The sequence below is a fragment of the Carcharodon carcharias genome, chromosome 13 (genome assembly GCF_017639515.1).
Source record: "Carcharodon carcharias isolate sCarCar2 chromosome 13, sCarCar2.pri, whole genome shotgun sequence".
Classification (NCBI taxonomy): domain Eukaryota; kingdom Metazoa; phylum Chordata; class Chondrichthyes; order Lamniformes; family Lamnidae; genus Carcharodon; species Carcharodon carcharias.
In genome coordinates, this window is record NC_054479.1 from 124,560,940 (window position 1) to 124,584,146 (window position 23,207).

At 45.6% G+C, this 23,207-nt stretch overlaps 1 protein-coding gene across 1 annotated transcript in view; it reads left to right on the plus strand.

Moving 5' to 3' along the window:
- The window catches only part of shank3a (SH3 and multiple ankyrin repeat domains 3a), a 773,648-nt gene that overhangs the window by 534,902 nt on the left and 215,539 nt on the right, over window positions 1-23,207 (plus strand). The window contains exon 19 of the mRNA XM_041203533.1: window positions 22,206-22,330. Coding sequence (XP_041059467.1) covers window positions 22,206-22,330 — 125 coding nt within the window. The remainder of the gene's footprint in view (window positions 1-22,205; window positions 22,331-23,207) is intronic.

A 23,207-nucleotide genomic window follows, 5' to 3' on the forward strand; every position in this document is an offset into this window, starting at 1 on the left:
AGTGACCTGGGCAAGGTTTGCGCCATCCTCTGCCTTCCAATGGGAACCCCCACCAGCTTCAGCTGCCTCTGTCACCTGCTCACATGTGCTGTTCTCCTCGCCCTGTGATACATGTTCATGTACAGTGGATTTATCACAAAAGTTGATGGTTGGCCCACTTTAGTCATGTAACTGTTTCCTCATAACGTCTATCACCTTTGCTTGTTTGTCTGCTGCACCTGTGGCAATGGCTCTATGGCGATAAGAAAACACGTTAATAAATTGGCATCTCTGCATCACTTCCACTTTCAAGTTCCATAATCGTCTCAATTGCCAAAGCCTGAAAATAAGATCAAAGATGCTTTATTGGTTACACAGGTGTCCTAGTTCTCATGCATATAACTTTTACCCCCTCTCTGCCAGCCCCCATTTTGCCCTCAGCCAAGGCATGCCCTGTTGTACAATCACCAAGGCTTCCTCTTCCATCAGTGTCAGAACTACAATATGGGCCATTGTCCAGCCCCCCCTCCCCACCCCCACTTAACCCCCACTCCCTGCCATTATGTTGTCTCTTTTTCTGCAAGGTGAATGAGTACTTTTGTGAAGGATAAGGTTAACCTTATAGCTGAGATATTATCGCGGCAAAGAACACCTCACATACTTCCGTGCCATGCTGCAATCCTCACGGATTCCATGGGTGGCCATGCTGCCAATGCCTCCTTTGCCCACTCCATGGCCCAGGGTGCACAAGGCTGAGCATTGCTGAAACTTTTGTGACAGCTGGACTTTCACAGTGCACAGGCCAGCTCCGCCCCAAAGATCCTTACTTCTGTCACAAGCAGGTTTGATAACGCTCACCTTTCCAGACCTCAAGAGGTCATTGACGTGCTCATGGCATTGAATTCAAGTCCTTCTGATTACACTGTGGCTGGAGACCTCCTTTGGCATCTCCAGCCAAGTATTGTTTGTCACTGAAGCTGGGCGTCTCGTCCTACTCTCTGAAAAAAGCATATGGCTGTGTGCCTGCACCACCTCCAACATAATTTCAAGGACCTCCTTCTCTCCATAGTGCTCACCCCTCCAATTCAACTTACTGCAACCACCCAGCAGAATGGCTGGCCAGCTTTAAATCTGCTTCCTGCATTCAATGCCCAACCAGCCAATACCATTCGCTGTCCTTAATTGGACAGCAAATGCGGAGGCAGCAATGTAATTGGCTGTCTCCCGGAAGATCCACCCTCCTGATGTACTTTAGTACCCTGTGGGCTGGTGACCTGGAAATGGTCTCGACTCATGCTGAAGTTCTATTAATCATAAGATACCACCCACAGTGTGTGGGCATGGACAAGACATGGCCTCCATGGAATGGCCTCCCTTCTGTGCTGTTATCATTCTATGATTAAGTGATTTTATTGAATATAATGAAATTAACCATCTGACTCTTCATTGCATATAACAAGATTTACCATCTATCCCTCTATTTCATACAATGGGATTCACCATCCATCCCTAGCAACCTAGCAAAACTCAGGAGTATTTGAGTAAGCTGGAACTTGAAAACAAATAGAAACATCTCCCCAACTTCTCACCAAATCCCTCAACCCTATTTAGCCATCTTTTCACCATATCTCCAAACATAACTAATGACTGTCTAACACCCTCCAATACCTGCACGTGTGAGCAGAGGCATTAATACCAAATCCAATCTTTTCCTTGTCCATCGCCTATACTTGCATGTATTATTTCAAGGAGCAGGTTTTGTATTGTAACCAGGACCCTGGACCTTCTATCTCAGTAAATTATCTCCTTATCTGATTTCAGTTAACCCTGTACAGACTGGTTGGTGGTCAAACCTGGGAACATGTCCAATGTAAGTTTTGGTTCAGTGGCAACACCCACCCCTCTCAGTCAGAAGGTCATGGGTTCAAGACCTTTTCCAGAGAATTCAGATCATAATCTAGTCTGACACTTCTGTGCAGTAGTAAGAGAGAGCTGCACTATCACAGAGACATAAAAACATAGAAAATAGAAGCAGGAATAGGCTATTCGGCACTTCGAGCCTGTTCCGCCATTCAATATGATCATGGCCAATCCTCTATCTCAACGCCGTACTCCCACTCTCTCCCCATACCCCTCGACGCCTTTAGAGTCCAGATATCTATCTATTTCCTTCTTAAATATATTCAGTGACTTGACCTCCACAGCCCTCTGTGGTAGAGAATTCCACAGGTTCACCATCCTCCGAGTGCAGAAGTTTCTCCTCATCTCAGTCCTAAATGGCCCACCCTGTACCCTGAGATTGTTCTACGGCCCCCAGCCAGAGGAAACATCATCCTGTATCCAGTCTGTCCAGCCCGGTCAAAATCTTATACGTTTCAATGAGATCCCCTCTCATTCTTCTAAACTCCAGTGAATACAGGCCTAGTTGACCCAATCTCTCCACATAGGACAATCCTGCCATCCCAGGAACCAGTCGCAGACATCGTCTTTCAGATGAGACATTAAACTGAGGCCCTGTCTACCTTTTCAGGTGGATGCAAAAGATTCCGTGACCTTATTCAAAGAAGAGCAGGTGAGTTCTTTGGGTGTCCTGGCCAATATTTACCCTTCAGGAGCATCATTAGAACAGATGTTCTGGTTATTGTCACATTGCTCCTTGTGGGATCTTGCTGTGTGCAAATTGGCTGCTGTGTTTCAAACATCACAATAGTGACTACAAGTTAAAAGTATTTTGTTGGCTGCACAGTGCTTTGAGACATCCTGAAGCCAGGAAAGGCACTACATAAATGCCAATCCTTTTCTAATTTTAAGAATTCAGCTACTTGCTGACTTAACCAGTTAAACTATCGGGAAAGCTAATGTGCTGTTCTGTGGGCCTGCAGCCACAGACCAGCAACATGAGCAGAGGAATCAACACCAAAAAAGGTAAAAAGCTGCAAAACTTCATACAGACACTGAGCTCACAGCAAAATTCAGGCATTAGTCAGACTGCCAGGCCCTCAGCCTGACACTTGATTGGCACTGACCTAAGATTACTCAGCTCTTTAAGCTGAGAAAACCTCTTAGGAATAAATACAAAGCTTGCCAACTACTCCTCGATTAGAGACACAGACTTACTGGGAAAACTAACACCCTTATCCAGTGATAGGCAAGAGGTTCCTTTTTCTTTCTGATGGCTGATATTGGATTGAAAATCATGTGACTGAAGCACAGGCTAACTGTCTCCAGCTTGGTGAGAATGTTATTAGAGAGCTTTTCTGTGTTTTTATCGACAAAGGATGAAATGGAACGAGGAAAGAGAGTGTTGAAAAGGGCCGTGGGATTGACACTAGACTCAACACAGGCAATGTTCGGGCAATATGAAGGTGCAATAAACAAGTGAACAGAATGCTGGATTTCATGACAATAACAGTGGAATATAAGTCGTTTGGAGTTATACTGAAGCTATTGACAACTTGCATTTATATAGCACCTTTAATATAATCAAACATTCCAAGGTGCTTTACAGGAGTGATATCTTACAAAATCTGAGACTGAGCCACCTAAGGAGGTAATAGGACAGCTGACCAAAACCTTGGACAAAGAGGTAGGTTTAAAGGAGCAACTTAAAGGAGAAAAGAGAGGTAGAGAGGTTTAAGGAATTTCAGAGCTTAGGTAGCTGAAAGCACGGTCGCCAGTGGTGAAGGGGTTAAAATTGGGATGCCTAAGAGATCAGTATTGGAGAAGCGCAGAGATTTCAATGACTTGTAAGCCTGGAGAAGGTTACCGAGATAGGGAATTGCGAAGCCTTAGAGGAATTTGAAAACAATAGTGAGAGTTTTAAAATCGAGGAATTGTTTGAGGAGCCAATGCACTTCAAATGCAGAAGTGATGGGTGAATGGAACTTGGTGCGAGTTAGGATACAGGCAGCAGAGTTTTGGATGGGCTGGAGTTTATATTAGATGGATGATGGGAGGCTGCGAGGACAGCATTAGAATGTCTGTAGGTAACAAAGTCATGAATGATGGTATCAGCAACAAATGAGTTGAGGTAGGTGCAGAGTTAGGCACCATTACAGAGGTGGAAGTAGTCGTGATGGAGAAAAATGTGGTCGGGAGCTTATCTTGGAGATAAATCTGGCACCAGGGTTGCGAGGTGTGGTTGGAACAACACTGGCCCAAGGTGCATAAGGACAAGCTGAGAGCAAAAGTTACAGAAGATCAAATTCTACAGTGGAAAGTTGGGGGAGGAGAGGGCACCAGATAGTGGGATATACAGGGGTGAGAAATTCCCTCTTTTGGCTGAATTCTGACTTCTCAAGTATGCAATTTCATCCTTGGAAATGATTTTCTGACCTCCGCCTGTCCGTGGTAGTTGGTGTACTCGACCTCAATCAAGTGCTTTCAACCAATCCCCAAAGAATGGGCTGTCCAGGTGCAATCCGTGAACTCCAGTGTGGGAAGTCCCATCGCAGCTCGCACCTGGACCCGAACTCAGACCCCCAATTGCTGCCACTCAGCCAGATGCTAGCCGGACCCGTCTGCCAATACTCATTCCACCAGGAGGGCATGCCCTGCTGCTGGCCGCTTGGTGGCATTGCAGGGTTCAGCAGGAGGCCTGGTTGGGGGGTGGGGGGTGGGGGTTGGTGGGGGGGTTGCAGGCGGGGGTGAAAACAGCGATGTCCAAGTCTCAGCTGGTTGTAGTGAATCAGTGCCAATTTTTAGTCAAGGGAGCCTGGCCATGAAGGGGTGCCGGGGCAGATTGATGTTATTGTAGGGGTGCTGAGTGAATGAGAGGGGGGAAGGAGGGGGTTGGATAGAGGGCTGCCAAGTGAATCAGTGAGCGAGGCGGGGCAGGGGAGTTAGGAAGAGGGGCTGCCGAGTGAGTGAATGGAAGGGCAATGTGGTTTGGGAAGAGGGGCTTCTGAATGAGTGAGTTGGGGAAGGGGCTTTGGGAAGATGGGCTGCTGAAAGAGAGTGAGTTATGGGGGAGAGGGGGTGGGAAAAAGGGCTACTGACTGCGTGTGTGAGGAGAGGAGGGTTTTGAAGAGGTTCGCTTGTGTGTGGATGGGGGAGAGAGGGGCTTGATTGAATTTTCTGTCACCAGGGAACATGGAGAGCTTGGCTGAAACCTGCATGAACACATAAAGTATTGACATTTTTGCAAAGTACTTTAAAACACAGATTGTCATATTTATACAATGAATTATTTATTAAATGTTGATCTATAATACACAAACTTCAATAATTATATACTGAATGCTACAGTGCTACTTTATTGCTGTATTTTGCTGGCATCCGGGGTCATGCTAATTTTCAAGAGCTTATTCTATATATTCGTTCATGGGGTGCTGGCGTTGCTAGCAAGGCCAGGATTTGTTGCCCAATCCTAATTGACCTTGAGGAGGTGATGGTGACTTAAAATGGGGTGACATTAAAAAAAATTGTTTGTGAAGCACTGTCATAGTTCTTTGCTTCACTTCGCATTTACATAATCCAGTGAGATAACGTCCTGTTATTGGTATGGATTTCATCCTATATTAAATGTATTAACTACAGTGAATGCTGTAATGCTGAGGTGATTTTATACAAATGCATTGGCCCACAGCCTTGACAGTAATAGAAGGTAAACAAAGAGAAAACTAATGTTTCTACCCAGTTGAAGTCTAATAATAACGCCCATTTGAAGTGCCCTAGAAGTATTTGCATTTCCCTATAGGTCATAAAACGTGCTATAATTATATAATTCCTTATCAGAAAAAAATTTCAGACCTTTTTGTCTTTGGCCACTAATTTTCAGGCCATTTTCTCTTTGGTCACTCTCATCCCTGGTTATAAGAAGTCAATTTCAATTGATAAAGAGAAGCCATAATATAACAGAGAAGTCAGGTCAGTGCAGCTAATACACTGATGTTAGTGAAAATTAAGTTCAAAACAGATATTTCAGTAAAAGGGTTGGACACTGGAGGGGCCAGTTGAAGACGCAATCAAAGGTGAGCCTGTGAGAGTGAGATATTGGGCGGAGGAAGTTGGATATTGGGCTGGGTAAGTTGAACGTTGGGCTACCTCAGCTGAATTTTAGGCTGGGTGAGTTGGATGTTGGGCTGGTTGAGTTGGATGTTGGGCTGGGTGAGTTGGACGTTGGGCTGGGTGAGTTGGATGTTGGGCTTGGTGCGTTGGATGTTGGGCTTGGTACGTTGGATGTTGGGCTGGGTGAGTTGGATGTTGGGCTGTGTGAGTTGGATGTTGGGCTGGGTGAGTTGAATTTTAGGCTGGGTGAGTTGGATGTTGGGCTGGGTGAGTTGATGTTGGTCTGGTTGAGTTGATGTTGGGCTGGGTGCGTTGATGATAGGCTGGATGAGTTGATGTTTGCCTGGAGGAGTTGATGTTGGGCTGGGTGATTAAGCTGTTGCGCTGGGTGAGTTGCTGTTGGCTGGGTAAGCGTGGTACAAGGCTGAGTGAATTGGATGTTGAGCTGGGTGAGTAAAATGTTGGGCAGGGTGACTAAGATGTTGGGCTGGGTGAGTTAGATGTTGGGCTGGGTGAGTTGATGTTGGGCTGGGTGAGTTGGATGTTGGGCTGGGTGAGTTGATGTTTGGCCGGGTAAGTTGATGTTGGGCTGGCTGAGTTGATGTGGAGCTGGGTGAGTTGTATGTTGGGCTGGGTGAGTTGTATGTTGGGCTGGGTGAGTTGATGTTGGGCTGGGTGAGTTGGATGTTGGACTGGGTGAGTTGGATGTTGGGCTGGGTGAATTTGATGTTGGGCCGGGTGAGTTGATGTTGGGCCGGGTGAGTTGATTTTGGGCTGAATCAGGGAGGCACTGGGCTCGGTGAGCTGCATGTTGGGCTGGATGAGTTGGATGTTGGACTGGGTGAGTTGGATGTTGGGCTGGGTGAGTTGATGTTGGGCCGGGTGAGTTGATGTTGGGCCGGGTGAGTTGATTTTGGGCTGAATCAGGGAGGCACTGGGCTCGGTGAGCTGCATGTTGGGCTGGATGAGTTGGATGTTGGACTGGGTGAGTTGGATGTTGGGCTGGGTGAGTTGGATGTTGGGCTGGGTGAGTTGGATGTTGGGCTGAGTGAGGTGAATGTTGGGCTGGGTGAGTTGGATGTTGGGCTGGGGGAGTTGAATGTTGGGCTGGGGGAGTTGAATGTTGGGCTGGGGGAGTTGAATGTTGGGCTGGGTGAGTTGATGTTGGGCTGGGTGAGTTGGATGTTGGGCTGAATGAGGGAGGTACTGGGCTGAGTGAATTGGATGTTGGGCTGGATGAGTTGATGTTTGGCTGGGTGAGTTAGATGTTGGGCTGGGTGAGTTGATGTTGGGCTGGTTGAGTTAAATGTTGGACTGGATGAGTTGATGTTAGGCTGGATGAGTTGATGTTAGGCTGGATGAGTTGATCTTGGGTTGGGTGAGTTGATGTTGGGCTGAGTGTGTTGATGTTGGCCTGAGTGAGTTGATGTTGGCCCGAGTGAGTTGATGTTGGCCCGAGTGAGTTGATGTTGGCCTGAGTGAGTTGATGTTGAGCTGAGTGAGTAGATGTTGGCCTGGATGAATTGATGTTGGGCTGGGTTAGTTGGATGTTGAGCTTGTGAATTGGCTGTTCGGCTGGATGAGTTGACGTTAGGCTGGATGAGTTAAATTTTGCGCTGGAAGAGTTGATGTTAGGCTGGATGAGTTTATGTTGGGTTGGGTGAGTTGCTATTGGGCAGGGTGAGTTGATGTTGGGCTGAGTGAGTTGATGTTGGGCTGAGTGAATTGATGTTGGGCTGGGTTAGTTGGATATTGAGCTGGTGAGTTGTATGTTAGGCTGGATGAGGGAGGCACTGGGCTTGGTGAGCTGCATGTTAGGCTGGGTGAGTTGGATGTTGGGCTGGGTGAGTTGGATGTTGGGCTGGGGGAGTTGGATGTTGGTCTGGGTGAGTTGGATGTTGGGCTGGGTGAGTTGGATGTTGGGCTGGGTGAGTTGGATGTTGGGCTGGGTGAGTTGGATGTTGGGCTGGGTGAGTTGGATGTTGGGCTGGGTGAGTTGGATGTTGGGCTGGGTGAGTTGGATGTTGGGCTGGGTGAGTTGGATGTTGGGCTGGGTGAGTTGGATGTTGGGCTGGGTGAGCTGAATGTTGGGCTGGGTGAGCTGCATGTTGGGCTGGGTGAGTTGGCTGTTGGGCTGGGTGAGTTGGATGTTGGGCTGGGTGAGTTGGATGTTGGGCTGGGTGAGTTGGATGTTGGGCTGGGTGAGTTGGCTGTTGGGCTGGGTGAGTTGGATGTTGGGTTGGGCGAGTTGGATGTTGGGCTGGATGAGGGAGTTACTGGGCTCAGTGAATTGGATGTTGGGCTGGGTGAGTGGGATGTTGGGCTGGATGAGGGAGTTGCTGGGATGAGTGAATTGGATGTTGGGCTGGGTGAATAAGATGTTGGGCTGTGTGAGTTAGATGTTGAGCTGGGTGAGTTGGATTTTGGGCTGGATGAGGTAGGTACTAGGCTGGGTGAATTGGATGTTTGTCTGAGTGAGTTGATGTTGAGCTGGGTGAATTGATGTTGGGCTGGGTGGGTTGATGTTGGGCTGGGTGGGTTGATGTTTGGCCGGGTGAGTTGATGTTTGGCCGGGTGAGTTGATGTTTGGCCGGGTGAGTTGATGTTTGGCCGGCTGAGTTGATGTTTTGCCGGCTGAGTTGATGTTGGGCCAAGTGAGTTGATGTTGGGCCGGGTGAGTAGATGTTGGGCTGGGTTAGTTGGATGTTGGGCTGGGTGAGTTGATATTTGGCCGGGTGAGTTGATATTTGGCCATGTGAGTTGATGTTGGGCCAGGTGAGTTGATGTTGGGCTGGGTGAGTTGATGTTGGGCTGGGCGAGTTGGATGTTGGACTGGGTGAGTTGATGTTGGGCTGGGTGAGTTGGATGTTGGACTGGGTGAGTTGATGTTGGCCTGCGTGAGTTGATGTTGGGCTGGGTGAGTTGGATGTTGGACTGGGTGAGTTGGATGTTGGGCTGGGTGAGTTGGATGTTGGGCTGAGTGAGTTGATGTTGGGCCGGGTGAGTAGATGTTGGGCTGGGTTAGTTGGATGTTGGGCTGGGTGAGTTGATATTTGGCCGGGTGAGTTGATATTTGGCCATGTGAGTTGATGTTGGGCCAGGTGAGTTGGATGTTGGGCTGAGTGAGTTGATGTTGGGCTGGGTGAGTTGGATGTTGGACTGGGTGAGTTGATGTTGGGCTGGGTGAGTTGGATGTTGGACTGGGTGAGTTGATGTTGGCCTGCGTGAGTTGATGTTGGGCTGGGTGAGTTGGATGTTGGACTGGGTGAGTTGGATGTTGGGCTGGGTGAGTTGGATGTTGGGCTGAGTGAGTTGATGTTGGGCTGGGTGAGTTGGATGTTGGACTGGGTGAGTTGGATGTTGGGCTGGGTGAGTTGGATGTTGGGCTGGGTGAGTTGATGTTGGACTGGGTGAGTTGGATCTTGGTCTGCATGAGTTGGATGTTGGGCTGTGTGAGCTTGGATGTTGGTCTGGGTGAGTTGGATTTTGGGCTGGGTGAGTTGGATGTTGGGCTGGGTGAGTTGGATGTTGGGCTGAGTGAGTTGATGTTGGGCTGGGTGAGTTGGATGTTGGGCTGAGTGAGTTGATGTTGGGCTGAGTGAGTTGATGTTGGCCTGCGTGAGTTGATGTTGGGCTGAGTGAGTTGATGTTGGCCTGCGTGAGTTGATGTTGGGCTGAGTGAGTTGGATGTTGGGCTGGGTGAGTTGATGTTGGCCTGCGTGAGTTGATGTTGGGCTGGGTGAGCTTGGATGTTGGGCTGAGTGAGTTGATGTTGGGCTGAGTGAGTTGATGTTGGCCTGCGTGAGTTGATGTTGGGCTGAGTGAGTTGATGTTGGCCTGCGTGAGTTGATGTTGGGCTGAGTGAGTTGGATGTTGGGCTGAGTGAGTTGATGTTGGGCTGGGTGAGTTGGATGTTGGGCTGAGTGAGTTGATGTTGGGCTGAGTGAGTTGATGTTGGCCTGCGTGAGTTGATGTTGGGCTGAGTGAGTTGATGTTGGCCTGCGTGAGTTGATGTTGGGCTGAGTGAGTTGGATGTTGGGCTGGGTGAGTTGATGTTGGCCTGCGTGAGTTGATGTTGGGCTGAGTGAGTTGATGTTGGCCTGCGTGAGTTGATGTTGGGCTGAGTGAGTTGGATGTTGGGCTGAGTGAGTTGATGTTGGGCTGGGTGAGTTGGATGTTGGGCTGAGTGAGTTGATGTTGGGCTGAGTGAGTTGATGTTGGCCTGCGTGAGTTGATGTTGGGCTGAGTGAGTTGATGTTGGCCTGCGTGAGTTGATGTTGGGCTGAGTGAGTTGGATGTTGGGCTGGGTGAGTTGATGTTGGCCTGCGTGAGTTGATGTTGGGCTGGGTGAGCTTGGATGTTGGGCTGAGTGAGTTGATGTTGGGCTGAGTGAGTTGATGTTGGCCTGCGTGAGTTGATGTTGGGCTGAGTGAGTTGATGTTGGCCTGCGTGAGTTGATGTTGGGCTGAGTGAGTTGGATGTTGGGCTGGGTGAGTTGATGTTGGCCTGCGTGAGTTGATGTTGGGCTGGGTGAGCTTGGATGTTGGGCTGAGTGAGTTGATGTTGGGCTGAGTGAGTTGATGTTGGCCTGCGTGAGTTGATGTTGGGCTGAGTGAGTTGATGTTGGGCTGAGTGAGTTGGATGTTGGGCTGGGTGAGTTGATGTTGGCCTGCGTGAGTTGATGTTGGGCTGGGTGAGCTTGGATGTTGGTCTGGGTGAGTTGGATTTTGCGCTAGGTAAGTTGGATCTTGGTCTGCGTGAGTTGGATGTTGGGCTGGGTGAGCTGAATGTTGGTCTGGCTGATTTAGGTACTTGGCTGTGTGTGTTGGATCTTGGACTGAATGAAGGAGGTATTGGACTGGGTGAGTGAGGTGTCAGGCTTGGTGAGTGGGTTTTTGAGGTAGGTAGTCGTATGTTGGGCATGGTGAGTGGGACGTTGAATTGGTGAGATTCAGCACAGGCTGAGAATCAGATATGAAAACCTGTGCCTCAGTCACATCAACGGAATTTTCGAGGACAGATAGCATCTCTGGAACAACCTCCTCAGTGAGCATTGGTACCTGACAGATACTGCTGGGAACTAATGATGCCATTTGCATTCCTGAACCAGTCTCCGGCCCAACAAAATCTGAGGTTTGAAACTTTTCAGTGGGTTACTAGACTCTGGTTAAATCAAACAAACAGAATCGTGCTTTGGCTGGGATAGCTTCGCCAAATGCAAATAGTGAGCAAATATCCAGCCAGCCAGCAGCCACTGAAGAAATCATGAGATATTAGTGGTTAGGCAGCATACTTTGTATACTTTTATTAAAATTACGTAATAATTTGGCAGCAATGTGTCAACCTGTAAACTAGAAATGCAGGATTGGACCGGCTCTAATGGAGTTTTCAAATGCCCCCACGTGCATTCTGTCTCTTTGCAAAATAAAATGTTGAAGAGTGATTTTGAGGGGAAACCAACTCACATCCCAGATATTGTATTGCTCTTAGCTGACGATTTCTGAGATCGTAGTTATCCCCATTTAACACTGTTGGGGAATTTTCTCCTCTTCTGCTGTGTCTGCCTTTGGCCTTCACTTGTAACCTCGAGCAAGGGCCGTTGTCAGGAGTTACTGGCTGGAGTCAGTGGAACACAGGCTTTCCAGGTAAAGGGATGACCACTCTGAAATAGTGTGACCTTTGCTACTCTGCCTTTTCTGTTCAAGGCGCCTGCTAGGGTTCAACTTTGTCTGCAAAACAGATGTAAATGAGAACTGAGCTTGAGAGTCATTGTTAATCACTGGCCACTATTTAGCCACACTGTCCATCTCTGTGTCATCGTTCCTGTGAGCCATGCACCAAAAATCAGAATTGAGATCAGGAAGGCACACTGATCTGCTCTGAATTGGAAGTGACCATAGGACTGTTCTTGGTAAAACTTAGATATCAGAATACTCCCCACCAATGGAAATCTATGACTCTTGGAACGGCTGGTGACATGGTGTAAGAGGAAGGGCTTTCGATTCCTTGTACATTGATATTGGTTTTGTGAGAGATCGGACCTATACAGGTCAGATGGATTGCACCTGAACAGAGCTGGGACTAATATTCTTGTGGGAAAGTTTGCTCATGCTATTGGGGAGGGTTTAAACTCACTTGGTAGGGAGTTGGGAACCAGAAGGTAACATTGGAGAGAAAAAACATGGTGCACAAAGAATTGGAAGAAACAGATAGCACTAGAGTAAGAAATAGTAAGGTATTCAGTGGGGTCAGTGAGAGGAAATGCAATAAGATCTAAATTACGTTCACTGTGCATGTATGTGAATGCACGAATGTTTTAAATAGGGTTGGTAAGATACAGGCACAGATAGCCACGTGGGAGTATGATGTGGTGATAAGAATGGAGACCTGGCCACAGGGCCATTCTGAGTTATCCTGCTGATATCAGAATAGTGACCATTCAATAGAAATCTCTGACTCTTGGAATGAAGTACAGTCACACACATTTAATGCTATGGACTTTTGCTGCCTAGGTGTAATTGCTTGCTTGCTTTTCCCATTTCCTGAGCTTGATGCTCTCTATAAAACTATTTAGAACCGGCCTGAGAGGATCATTGTACTCTTAAACCTTTGAATGGTAGTGTTCCCTGTAAAGGTCACAACATTTCAAGCACTTTTATTGCATTTATGCTCTGTCAAGCTATGATAAGCCTTGTGCTTTTTGTTATACTGTTAAATGCCAAGTGTGACATCAAAAAAGTAAGGACTTCTTTATTTTTATTTGTTCATTCATGGGATGTGAGTTTTGCTAACTAGCCCAGCATTTGTTACCCATCCCTAATTGCCCTTGAGAAGATAGCGTTGAACCACTACAGTCCATGTGGTTTCAGCACACTCACAGTGCTGTTAGGAAGGGAGTTCCAGCATTATGACCTAACGACAATGAAGGAACAGCGATATTGTTCTAAGTCAGAACAGTGTGTGGCTTGGAGGGGAACTTACAGGTGGTGAAGTTGCTATGCATCTGCTGCCTTTGTCTTTCTAGGTGGTAGAGGTCGCAGGTTTGGAAGGTGCTATCGAAGGAGGCTTAATGAATTGGTGCAGTGCATCTTGTAGATGGTGCACTGTGCTGCCACTGTGCATCGGTGGTGAAGGAAGTGAATGTTTATTGTGGTGGACTGGGTGCCAATCAAGCAGGCTGCTTCATCCTGAATGGTGCCGAGCTTCTTGAGTGTTGTTGAAGCTGCACTCATCCAGATAATCGGAAAGTATTCTATCACACTGCTAACTTATGCCTTGTAGATGGACAGGCTTTGGGGAGTCAGGAGGTGAGTTACTCACCACAGAGTTCCCAGCCTCTGACCTGCTGTTGTAGCCAAAGTATTTATATGGCTGGTCCAGTTAGATTTCTGGTCAATGGTAACCTCCCCCCAGCCACCCCAGGATGTTAATAGTGGGGGATTCAGCGATAGTGATGCCATTGAATGTCAAGGGGAGATGGTTAGATTCTCTCTTGTTGGAGATGCTCATTGCTTGGAACTTGTGTGGTGCAAATGTTACTTGCCGTTTACCAGCCCAAGCCTGAATATTGCCCAAGTCTTGCTGTATATGGACACGGACCATTTCAGTATCTGAGGAGTCACAAATGGTGCTGCATAATGTGCAATCATCAGTGAACATCCCCACTTCTGACCATATGATGGAGGGAAGGTCATTGATGAAGCAGCTGAAGATGGTTGGGCCTAGGATGTTGCCCTGAGGAACTCTTGCAGCAATGTCCTTGGACTGAGATAATTAACCTTAAACAATCACAACCATCTTCCTTTGTATTAGGTATGACTCCAACCAGAGAAGTGTTTTCCCCATTGACTTCAGTTTTGCTAGGACTCCTTGAAGCCACATTTGGTCAAATGCTGCCTTGATGTCAAGGGCAATCAATCACTCTTACATCACCTCTTGAATTTAGTTCTTTTGTCCATGTTTGAACCAAGGCTATAATGATTCCAAGAGCTGAGTGACCCTGGCAGAACCCAAACTGAGCGTCAGTGAGCAGGTTATGGCTACGTAAGTGTCATTTGATCACACTGTCAGTGGTACCTTCCATCACGTTGCTAATATCAGAAATAGACTGATGTGGCGGTAATTGACTGAGTTGGATTTGCCCTGCTTTTTATAGACAGGACATACCTCGGCAATTTTCCACATCATCAGGTAGATGCCAGGGTTGTAGCTGTACTGGAACTGGTTGGCAAGTTCTAGAGCACAAGTCTTCAGTGCTACTGCCGGAATGTTGTCAGGGCCCATGGTCTTTCCAGTATCCAGAGCCTTCAGCCATTTTTCAAATCATGTAGAGTGAATTAAATTGGCTGAAGACTGACATCTGTGATGCTGGGGACCTCTGGAGGAGGCCGAGATGAAGGATCATTTAGCCGACACTTCTGGCTGAGCATGGTTGCAAATGCTTCAGTCTTGTCATTTTCACTGGTGTGCTGGGCTCACCCATCATTGAGGATGTGGATATTTGTGGAGCCTCCTCCTCTGGTTAGTTTTTAATTGTCCATCAGCATTCACGACTGAATGTGGCAGTACTGAAGAACTTAGATCTGATCCATTGGTTGTTGGAACGCTTAGCTCTTTCTAGTGCATGCTGCTTTTGCTGTTTGGCATTCAAGTAGTCCGTGTCGTAGCATCACCAGGTTGACACCACATTTTTAGGCCTATTCTGCCCAGACCTCTCGTGATTTTGAACACGTGTGTTAAATCTGCTCTCAACTTTCTCATCTTTAAGGAGCACAACCCCAGCTTCTCCAGTTTACCCTCATAACTGAAGTCCCTCATCCTCGGAACAATTCTTTGGAATCTTTTCTGCACCTCTGCAATGCCTTCCCATCGTTCTTAAAGTGTGGTGTCCTGAATTTAATAAAATACTCCAGCTGAGCCTAAATCAGCATTTTATAAAGGTTCATCATAACTTCCTTAATTTTTGTATATTTTGCCTCTGCTTATGAAGCTCAGAATCCCGTATGCCTTATTAACCACTTTCTCAACCTGTCCTACCACCTTCAATGATCCATGCACATATACCACAAGCTCTCTCTGCTCCTGTACTCATTTTAGAATTGTATCTTTTATTTTATCTTATCCCTGAGGAACCCCACTGTATACCTTACTCCAACCTGAGAAACTACCATTCACTGCTACTCTCTGTTTGCTATCACTCATCCAACTTTGTATCCATGCTACTGTTGTCCCTTTTATTCCATGGGCTTCAACTTTGCTTACAAGCTTGTTATGTGTCACTTTATCAAATACCTTTTGGAGGTCCATGTACACCACATCAACTATATTACCCTCATCAGCCATTTCTGTCAACTCATCAAAAAACTCAAGCAAGTTAGTTAAATGTAATTTTCGCTTAACAAATCCATACTGGCTTCCCTTAATTAATCCACATTTGTCCAAATGACTTGTTAATTTTGTCTCAGTTTCTAATAATTTTCCTCCCGGAATGGTTAAACTGACTGGCTGTAGTTATTGGGCCTATCCTTACAACCTATTTTGAACAAGGGTTTAACATTTGCAATTCTCCAGTCCTCAGTACCACCCCTTTATCTAAGGAGGATTGGAAGATTATGGCTAGTGCCTCTGCAATTTCCAGCCTTACTCCCCACAACATCCACAGATTCATCTGATCCAATCCTGGTGGCTTATCAACTGTTAGTACAGCCAACCTTTCTAATACCTTTTCTATCAATTTTTAGCCCATCTAGTATCTCAACCACCTTCTCTTTCAGTACAACTTTGGCAGCATCTTCTTCCTTTGTAAAGTCAGATGTTAATTACTCACTTAGTATCTCAACCATGCCGTTTGCCTCCACCGTAAATTCCCATTTTGGGCTCTAATCCACCTTATTCTTCCTGTTAACTCCTTTTCACTATTTACATGTTTATAGAAAACTTTTAGATTCCCTTTTATGTTGGCTATCAATCCCTTCTCATACTCCTTCTCATTTCTTCTTTTCATTTTCCCACTTAACTTCCTATATTCAGTCTTGATCTCACTTGTATTATGAACCTGACCTTTGTTATGCATACCCTTTTCCTGCTTCACCATGCTTTCATCATTTTTAATCCAGGGACTGTGGCTTTGTTTGTCCTACCTTTCTTCCTCACCTGGGAATATGCTTCAATTGTACCTGAACTTGCTCCTCTTTAAAGACAGTCCATTGTTCAATTACAGTTTTGCCTGGAAATGTTTGATTCCAATTTACTTGGACCAGAATCCGTTCTCACCCCATTGAAATTGGCCCTCTCCCAATTCATTTTTTTACTCTGGATTTCTCCTAGTTCTTTTCCATAGTTAACATAAACTTTTTAATACTATGACCCCTGTCCCCTACTGACACTTGATCCTGTTGTCCCGCATCATTCCCAGATCCAGATCCAGATCCGGCAATCCCCCCTTTTTCATTGGACTGGAAACATACTAATCTACAAAATTCATCTGAATGTGCTTCAGGAAGTCTCCCCTATCTCTGCCCTTTACACCATAATCCATATTAATTGTCCAAGTTCCCCATTATAACTACTCTATGAACTTTGCACCTCTGTGTAATGTCTTTGCAAATTTGTTTCTTTATGGCCAGGATTTTATGGCCCCTCCTGCCCAGCAGGATATTACAGTCCTGCCAAACTGAATGGAGATTTAAATAGCTCTCCACATCCGCCGGGGCGGTGGGGGAGACACACTGTGGCAGGGCTGTAAAATCCTGGCCCATATCTTTCCCATTAGTTGGTGGCTGATATAATACATCCATTAGTGCAACGGTACTTCCATTGTTCCTTAGTTCTAATCAAATAGATTCTGTCCTTGACCCCTCTAGGACATCTCTCTCCAGTAATATTCTCCTTAATCAATATTGCCACCCTTCCTTCCTTTCTTCCCTATCTCTCCTGAACACCCAGGAATATTTAGCATCCTGTCCTTTCTTTGAGCCAGGTCTCTGTTATCCCCATGACATCATATTCCCACATGGCTATCTGTGCCTGCAACATACCAGCCTTATTTAGCACATTCTGTGCTTTCACAAACGTGCGCAGAAAACCTAATTTAGGCTCTATTGCACTTCCTCTTACCCCACATAGTGCCTTACTATTACTTACTCTAGCACTATCTGTCTTTCCCAATTCTTTGTGCACCCTGTTTTTCCTCTTGAATGTTATCTGCTAATACCCATGCCCCTGCCAAGTTAGTTTAAACCTTCTGCAATAGCACTAGCAAACCGTGCTGCAAGGGCATTGGTCCCAGCTCTGTTCAGGTGCAACCTGTCCAGCCTGTACAGGTCCCATCTTCCTCAGAACCAAATCCCAGGAATCTAAAGCCCTCCCTCCTGCACCAAATCTCTAGCCATACATTCATCTGCTCCAGCCTCCTATTTCTATACTCACTAATGCGTGGCACCAGGAATAATTCAGAGATTGTTACCTTTGAGCTCCTGCTTGCTAGTTTCGTTCCTAACTCCCTAAAACCACCTGCAGGACCTCATCCCTCATTCTGCCTATGTCATTGGCACCTATATGGACTATACCTGCTGGCTGTTCACCCTTCCCCCCCTCAGAGTGCTCTGTAGCTGCTCAATGACATCCCTGACCCTGGCACAAGGGAGACAACATACCACCCTGGATTCACGTCTGCAGCCACAGAAAAGCCCGTCAGTTCCTCTATAGAGTCCCCCAACTCAATTGCTCTCCAATCTTCCTCCGGGCCTGCTCCATAACTAAGCCTGCCTTGATGTCATGGACTTGGCTCTAGCTACAGTCCCAAAGGAACCGTTCCTCAGCTTTCTTGATGTCCGCAACTTGTCTTGTTTGGAAACACTGTTGCTTGTAATGTGTTCTCCAAATGTTCTGGCCAAATGTCATCCCTCAACAAACACTGCTACAATTTGGCATCCGCTGGATCAAGTGGAAATGCCCAAATATGCCATGTCTTCAAAAAGCAGGACAAATCCGTATTGCCCATGAACCACCTCAGCAATCTGCTTTCGATCATATCAGGTCAACAGTGTTTATCAAGTGGTACTCACTGATGCCCAGTTTGAGTTCTACCAGGATGACTCAGCTCCTCATTACAGCCTTGGTCAAAACAAGGAGGAAGCTGCATTCCAAAAGTGAAATGAAAGTGATGACTGCCCTTGATATCAAGGCAGTTTATGATTGAGTATGGCACCAAGGAGCCCCAGTAAAACTCAAGTCGTTTAGTGGGAATCAGGGTGAAAACTCTTCAGTGACTGGATTCATAACTAGCGCAAAGGGCAATTGTTGTGATTGTTAGAGGCCAATCATCTCAGCCCAGGATATTACTGTAGGAGTTCCTCAAGGTAGTGTCCTAGACCCAATCATCTTCAGCTGCTTCATCAATGACCTTCCCTCCATTATATGGTCAGAAGTAAGGACATTTCATTGATGACTGCACTATATTCAGTTCCATTCGCACCTCCATTGAAAATGAAGCAATCCACGTCCGAATGCAGCAAAATCTAGATAGTATTCAGGCTTGGGGCTGATAAGTGGAAAGTAACATTCCTATCCCATGAGTGCCAGGCAATGACCATCTCCAACAAGAGAGTCTAACCACTTCTCCTTGACATTCAACGGCATTACCATCAATGAATCTCCTACCATCACTATCCTGGGGATCACCATTGACCAGAAACTTAACTGGACCATCCACATAAATTCTGGGGTTACAAGAACAGGTCAGAGACTGGGTATTCTGCCTTGAGTAGCTCATCACCTGACTCCGCAAAGCCTTTCCACCATTCATAAGATATAAATCAGGAATGTGATGGAATACTCTGCACTTGCCTGGATGAGTGCCAGTACAGCAACAATCAAGAACCTCAACTCCACGCAAGAAAAGACAGCCCACTTGATTGGAACTCCATTGACTACCTTAAACTGTTACAATCCCCATAGAGACAATTAACTTTTAAAAATAAATTTTAAACTTAAAGGAATTGTACAACAAGACTTTTACTGTAACACACACACTAAAAACAACATTGAATGAAATACTATTTCAATTGGCGACTTATATTCTAAACTACAGAAAAGATCCCTATTTAACATTTAAAGCGACTGAAAATCTCCCTTCATGATTATTCATTACTTTGTCCCTTAAGTGGACACTTCATTATCCAGGAATCAGCCCAACGTGATTCTTGGTTCCTTTTCCCTTTTCCAGCCAGATAACTTCTACTCCTTGAACTGACTTTCAAATTGTAGGTTACCTGGAGATCCCCCCTTTTTGGCTCAAGCTAAGTGAATCTTACAGCTTTGTTTAAATCTTCATGACCGTGGGCTCTTCAATCCAAGCCTGAGCTACCACCCACATTCTTCTGTGACGAACCACAGAGTCTTGTTGCCTCTCTCTCTTGGGTCTCTCTATCTCTCTCTTTCTCTCTCTCTCTCTCCCTCTCTTCCTCCTCGTCACCCTCTCTCCCTCCCTCCTTCCCTCCATTCCTCCCCCCTTCCCTCTTCCTCTCTCTCCTTCCCTCCCCCTCCCTATCTCTCACTTTCTCTCCCTCTCCCTCTCAGATTCTTGCAGATTTAACCTGTCCCTGAAGCTCAGTGACATTTTTAGGGTAATATGTAACTTAATCCTTCAATGGCTTCCCATGTACTCTTCCTCTCTCAAATCCACCTCCATGACAAAGTGAATCACATGGGCTATGTAGGCAGGTAGAAATGCTAATTAGATATCATTTGGACTTCCAACTTTATTCTATATTTCTATCCATCTAAATTGACAGTTTAAAGTATAACCATTTACAAAACCTGATTTTCCTAACACCTTCTTGGGACTTTGGAGACTAACAGTTTATCCACTGTCAGTGGAGATACTTTTTCCATAGACTACAGGTATGAACACCTTGCACCTTCTTCCCAGTAAAAAAAAACCCAGGCTTCCTTTTAACCTTGAACAACTAAGCCACCCAGGCTTGCTGTCAGCAGAATTCAGAACAGGTTACATGACCCATCATTCTTCCAATTTATCCGAAAGTAAAGGCACAGCCCCAAACGATAATAATCTTATAAAAAAACAAAAACAGAATTACCTGGAAAAACTCAGCAGGTCTGGCAGCATCGGCGGAGAAGAAAAGAGTTGACGTTTCGAGTCCTCATGACCCTTCGACAGAACTTTTTTTTAATAATCTTATAAAACCTTGTGTTTGTAACAAAACATTCACTCTCTCCACCACTGATGCAGAATGGCAGTAGAATGTACCATCTACATGATGCACTGCAAAACCTTGCTAAGGCTTCTCTGAAATCATCTTTCAAAGCCGTGACCTTTACCACCTAGAAGGGCAGCAGGCACATGGGAATATCACCTACAAGTTTTCCTCCAAATGGCATTCATCTTGACTTGGAAATATATTGGCTTTCCTTCATCATCACTGGGTTGAAAATCTGGAACCCCCTACCTAACAGCACTGTAGATATACCTACGCTACAACAACTGCAGCATTTCAAGAAGATGACTCACCATCATCTCCTCTAGGGCAATTAGGGATGGGCAATAAATGCTGGCCTTGCTCGTGATGCCCACATCCCACATACAAATAATAAAACCAACACCACCAAAAATAGTCCCATCATCTCATTTGATGTTTGATAGATTCTCCTGTGCTGCCGTGTTTTCCTGCAAAACAAGTCACTATGCTTCAAAAGCAATTAATTCACCTTGGAACATTCAGGGAAGCCTTTAGGATGTAGAAGGCACTATATAAATGCAAGTTCTTTTGATAAGAAGTCAAAAGATGCTGTGACATACTCACACCTCTCACTGCTGACTCTGTGAACTCTGCCAGTGGATTATCTCTTATCACATCTCTCTGCATCTCCCTCCAGAATGTCTATTCACATGTGTACCCCTACTCCTCTGGTACTTTCTCCTGTGAGCATCTCATATTGTTCCACCCCTCTCTCCTAATTTAAAATTCTCATTCTCCCCTGCCATACAAGTATAATTAAAATTAAATTTCACTGAGATATCTTCACTGCTGTCCTCTCTAAGCATTGGCACGGAACTACATCATATCCTTGATGATTTCAACATCCATCTCAAATCATGCTCTCTTTTCTCTGTGCTAACTGCCTGCTTATCTTCCTTTAATCACTCCCTCCATGTGAATTTCCTGAGTCATATTCACAGCCATCCCACTTGACCTTGCCATCTTATTAACAATGCCACTCCCATCATAAGGCCATCTCTGATCGCTACCTTATATCGGTCCTCTACTCTGCCCCACTGCAGTCCCCAACACTACACTTTTTCCCAATACTGCACCATTGCGGTCCCATACTCTAATTCATTCGCAGTTATTTACTCTAATCCCATTGCAGTCTCCTACACTATTAGAGCAGTACCTGGCTCTAAGGTATTGAGGTCTCCTACTCTATTATATTGCTGTTCACTAACTCTCCGTGGTCTCCTACTCTAACCCTATTGTAATCTCTTACTCTAATGCATGGCAATCTGCTGCACTAACCCATTGAAGTTCCCTACTCCAACCCAATTGCAACCTCTTGCAACCTAGCCTAACCCATTACAGTTTCCTATCTCATCTCGTTGCATTACCCTACTTTAACTCATCATAGTTCCCTACTGTAGCCCTTTTGCAATCTCATACTCTACTCCATCGCAGTCCCCTACTCTAGCCCCATCTTTTAACCACATTACAGTCCCCTATTCTACACCATTACAGTCCCTTACTTTAATCCCATTGCTACCTCCTACCGTACTCCATCTCAGTCTCATAAATGTTCATAAAAAAATCTCAACTTTTGCTTCATCCATCTGATGATTTTAAATTAAGTCCTCATTAAAATCAATATAAGTTTGATCTGAACACAGTTTTGCTCTCCTCACAAGTCTGCTGGTTAGATCCTTCCAAATTTATATCTAGCCTTATATCAATAAGCTGACCTAGGAAAATTCAGTGTAACCGTCTTTATTTCAGCCAATAGCCATCTGTCGATAATCATGCCAAACAACAATAACAACTTGCATTTATTTATATAGCACCCACAACTTAGCAAAACGTCTTAAGGCGCTTCAAAATGAAAGATGCAAGGAAAATGTAGGGTCTAGAAGCACGCAGTAAAATTGAGTGAGAAAGTAGGTGAGAGTAAATGTAATTGATTCACTTAGAATTTTCTTTTTCCCACAGCGGAGACTCCAATTGAAGAGTTCACCCCCACACCAGCGTTCCCAGCTCTGCAATACCTGGAATCTGTGGATGTGGAGGGAGTGGCATGGAAAGCTGGGCTCAGGACAGGAGATTTCCTGATTGAGGTAAACACGGACTCCTCCAATTAAAATTTGATGGTCACTGAAACAAGTTTTTGGCGAACTTTATTTTTATCTGGGTAGGTAGTGCAGTTGCAGGAGCTGTGGTTTAAAAGCATTTTGATGATTCTGCAGGGAATTGGCAAAGTTGAACCTGACAAATTGTCATCATCTATGAAAGCATAGAGTATTGTCCTGTTGGCCTGGAATGTTGTCTACAGTCCTGTTCACCTGGAGTATTGGGCTGGTACTTGTTAGCTTGGAGTATTTGGCTGGTGGACTGTCAGTCTGGAGTGTTGCTTGATATATTTCAGTCCATATTGCCTAGTGTCTTTCTAACCTGGAAGGTCTATCAAACCCTAAAAGAAATGCAGCATAGGAGAAAAATCAGTGTCAATGAGAGATATTCAAAGAGATAGTGTTCAGAATAAATATGCTACCACAAAAAAAGGGTAGTGTAGTATAAAGTTCTGGCACATAAAGGGATAATGCGTAGTGGTATTGGTCACTGGACTAGTAATCCACGGGTGATGCTCTGGGGACCCAGGTTCGAATCCCACCACAACAGATGGGGAAGTTTGAATTCAATAAAAAATCTGGAATTAAAAGTCTAATGATGACCATGAAAACATTTTCGATTGTTGTAAAAACTCATCTGGTTCACTCCTCCATGTTGAATATCACTTCGAGGAAGCACTGAGGGTGGCAAAGGTATGGAATGTACTCTGGGTGGGGGACTTTAATGTCCACCACCAAGAGTGGCTCAGTAGCACCACTACTGACAGAGCTGGCCGAGTCCTAAAGGACATAGCTACTAGTAAAAGTCTGCGGCAGTTGGTGATGGAACCAACAATAGGGAAAAGCATATTTGACCTCATCCTCA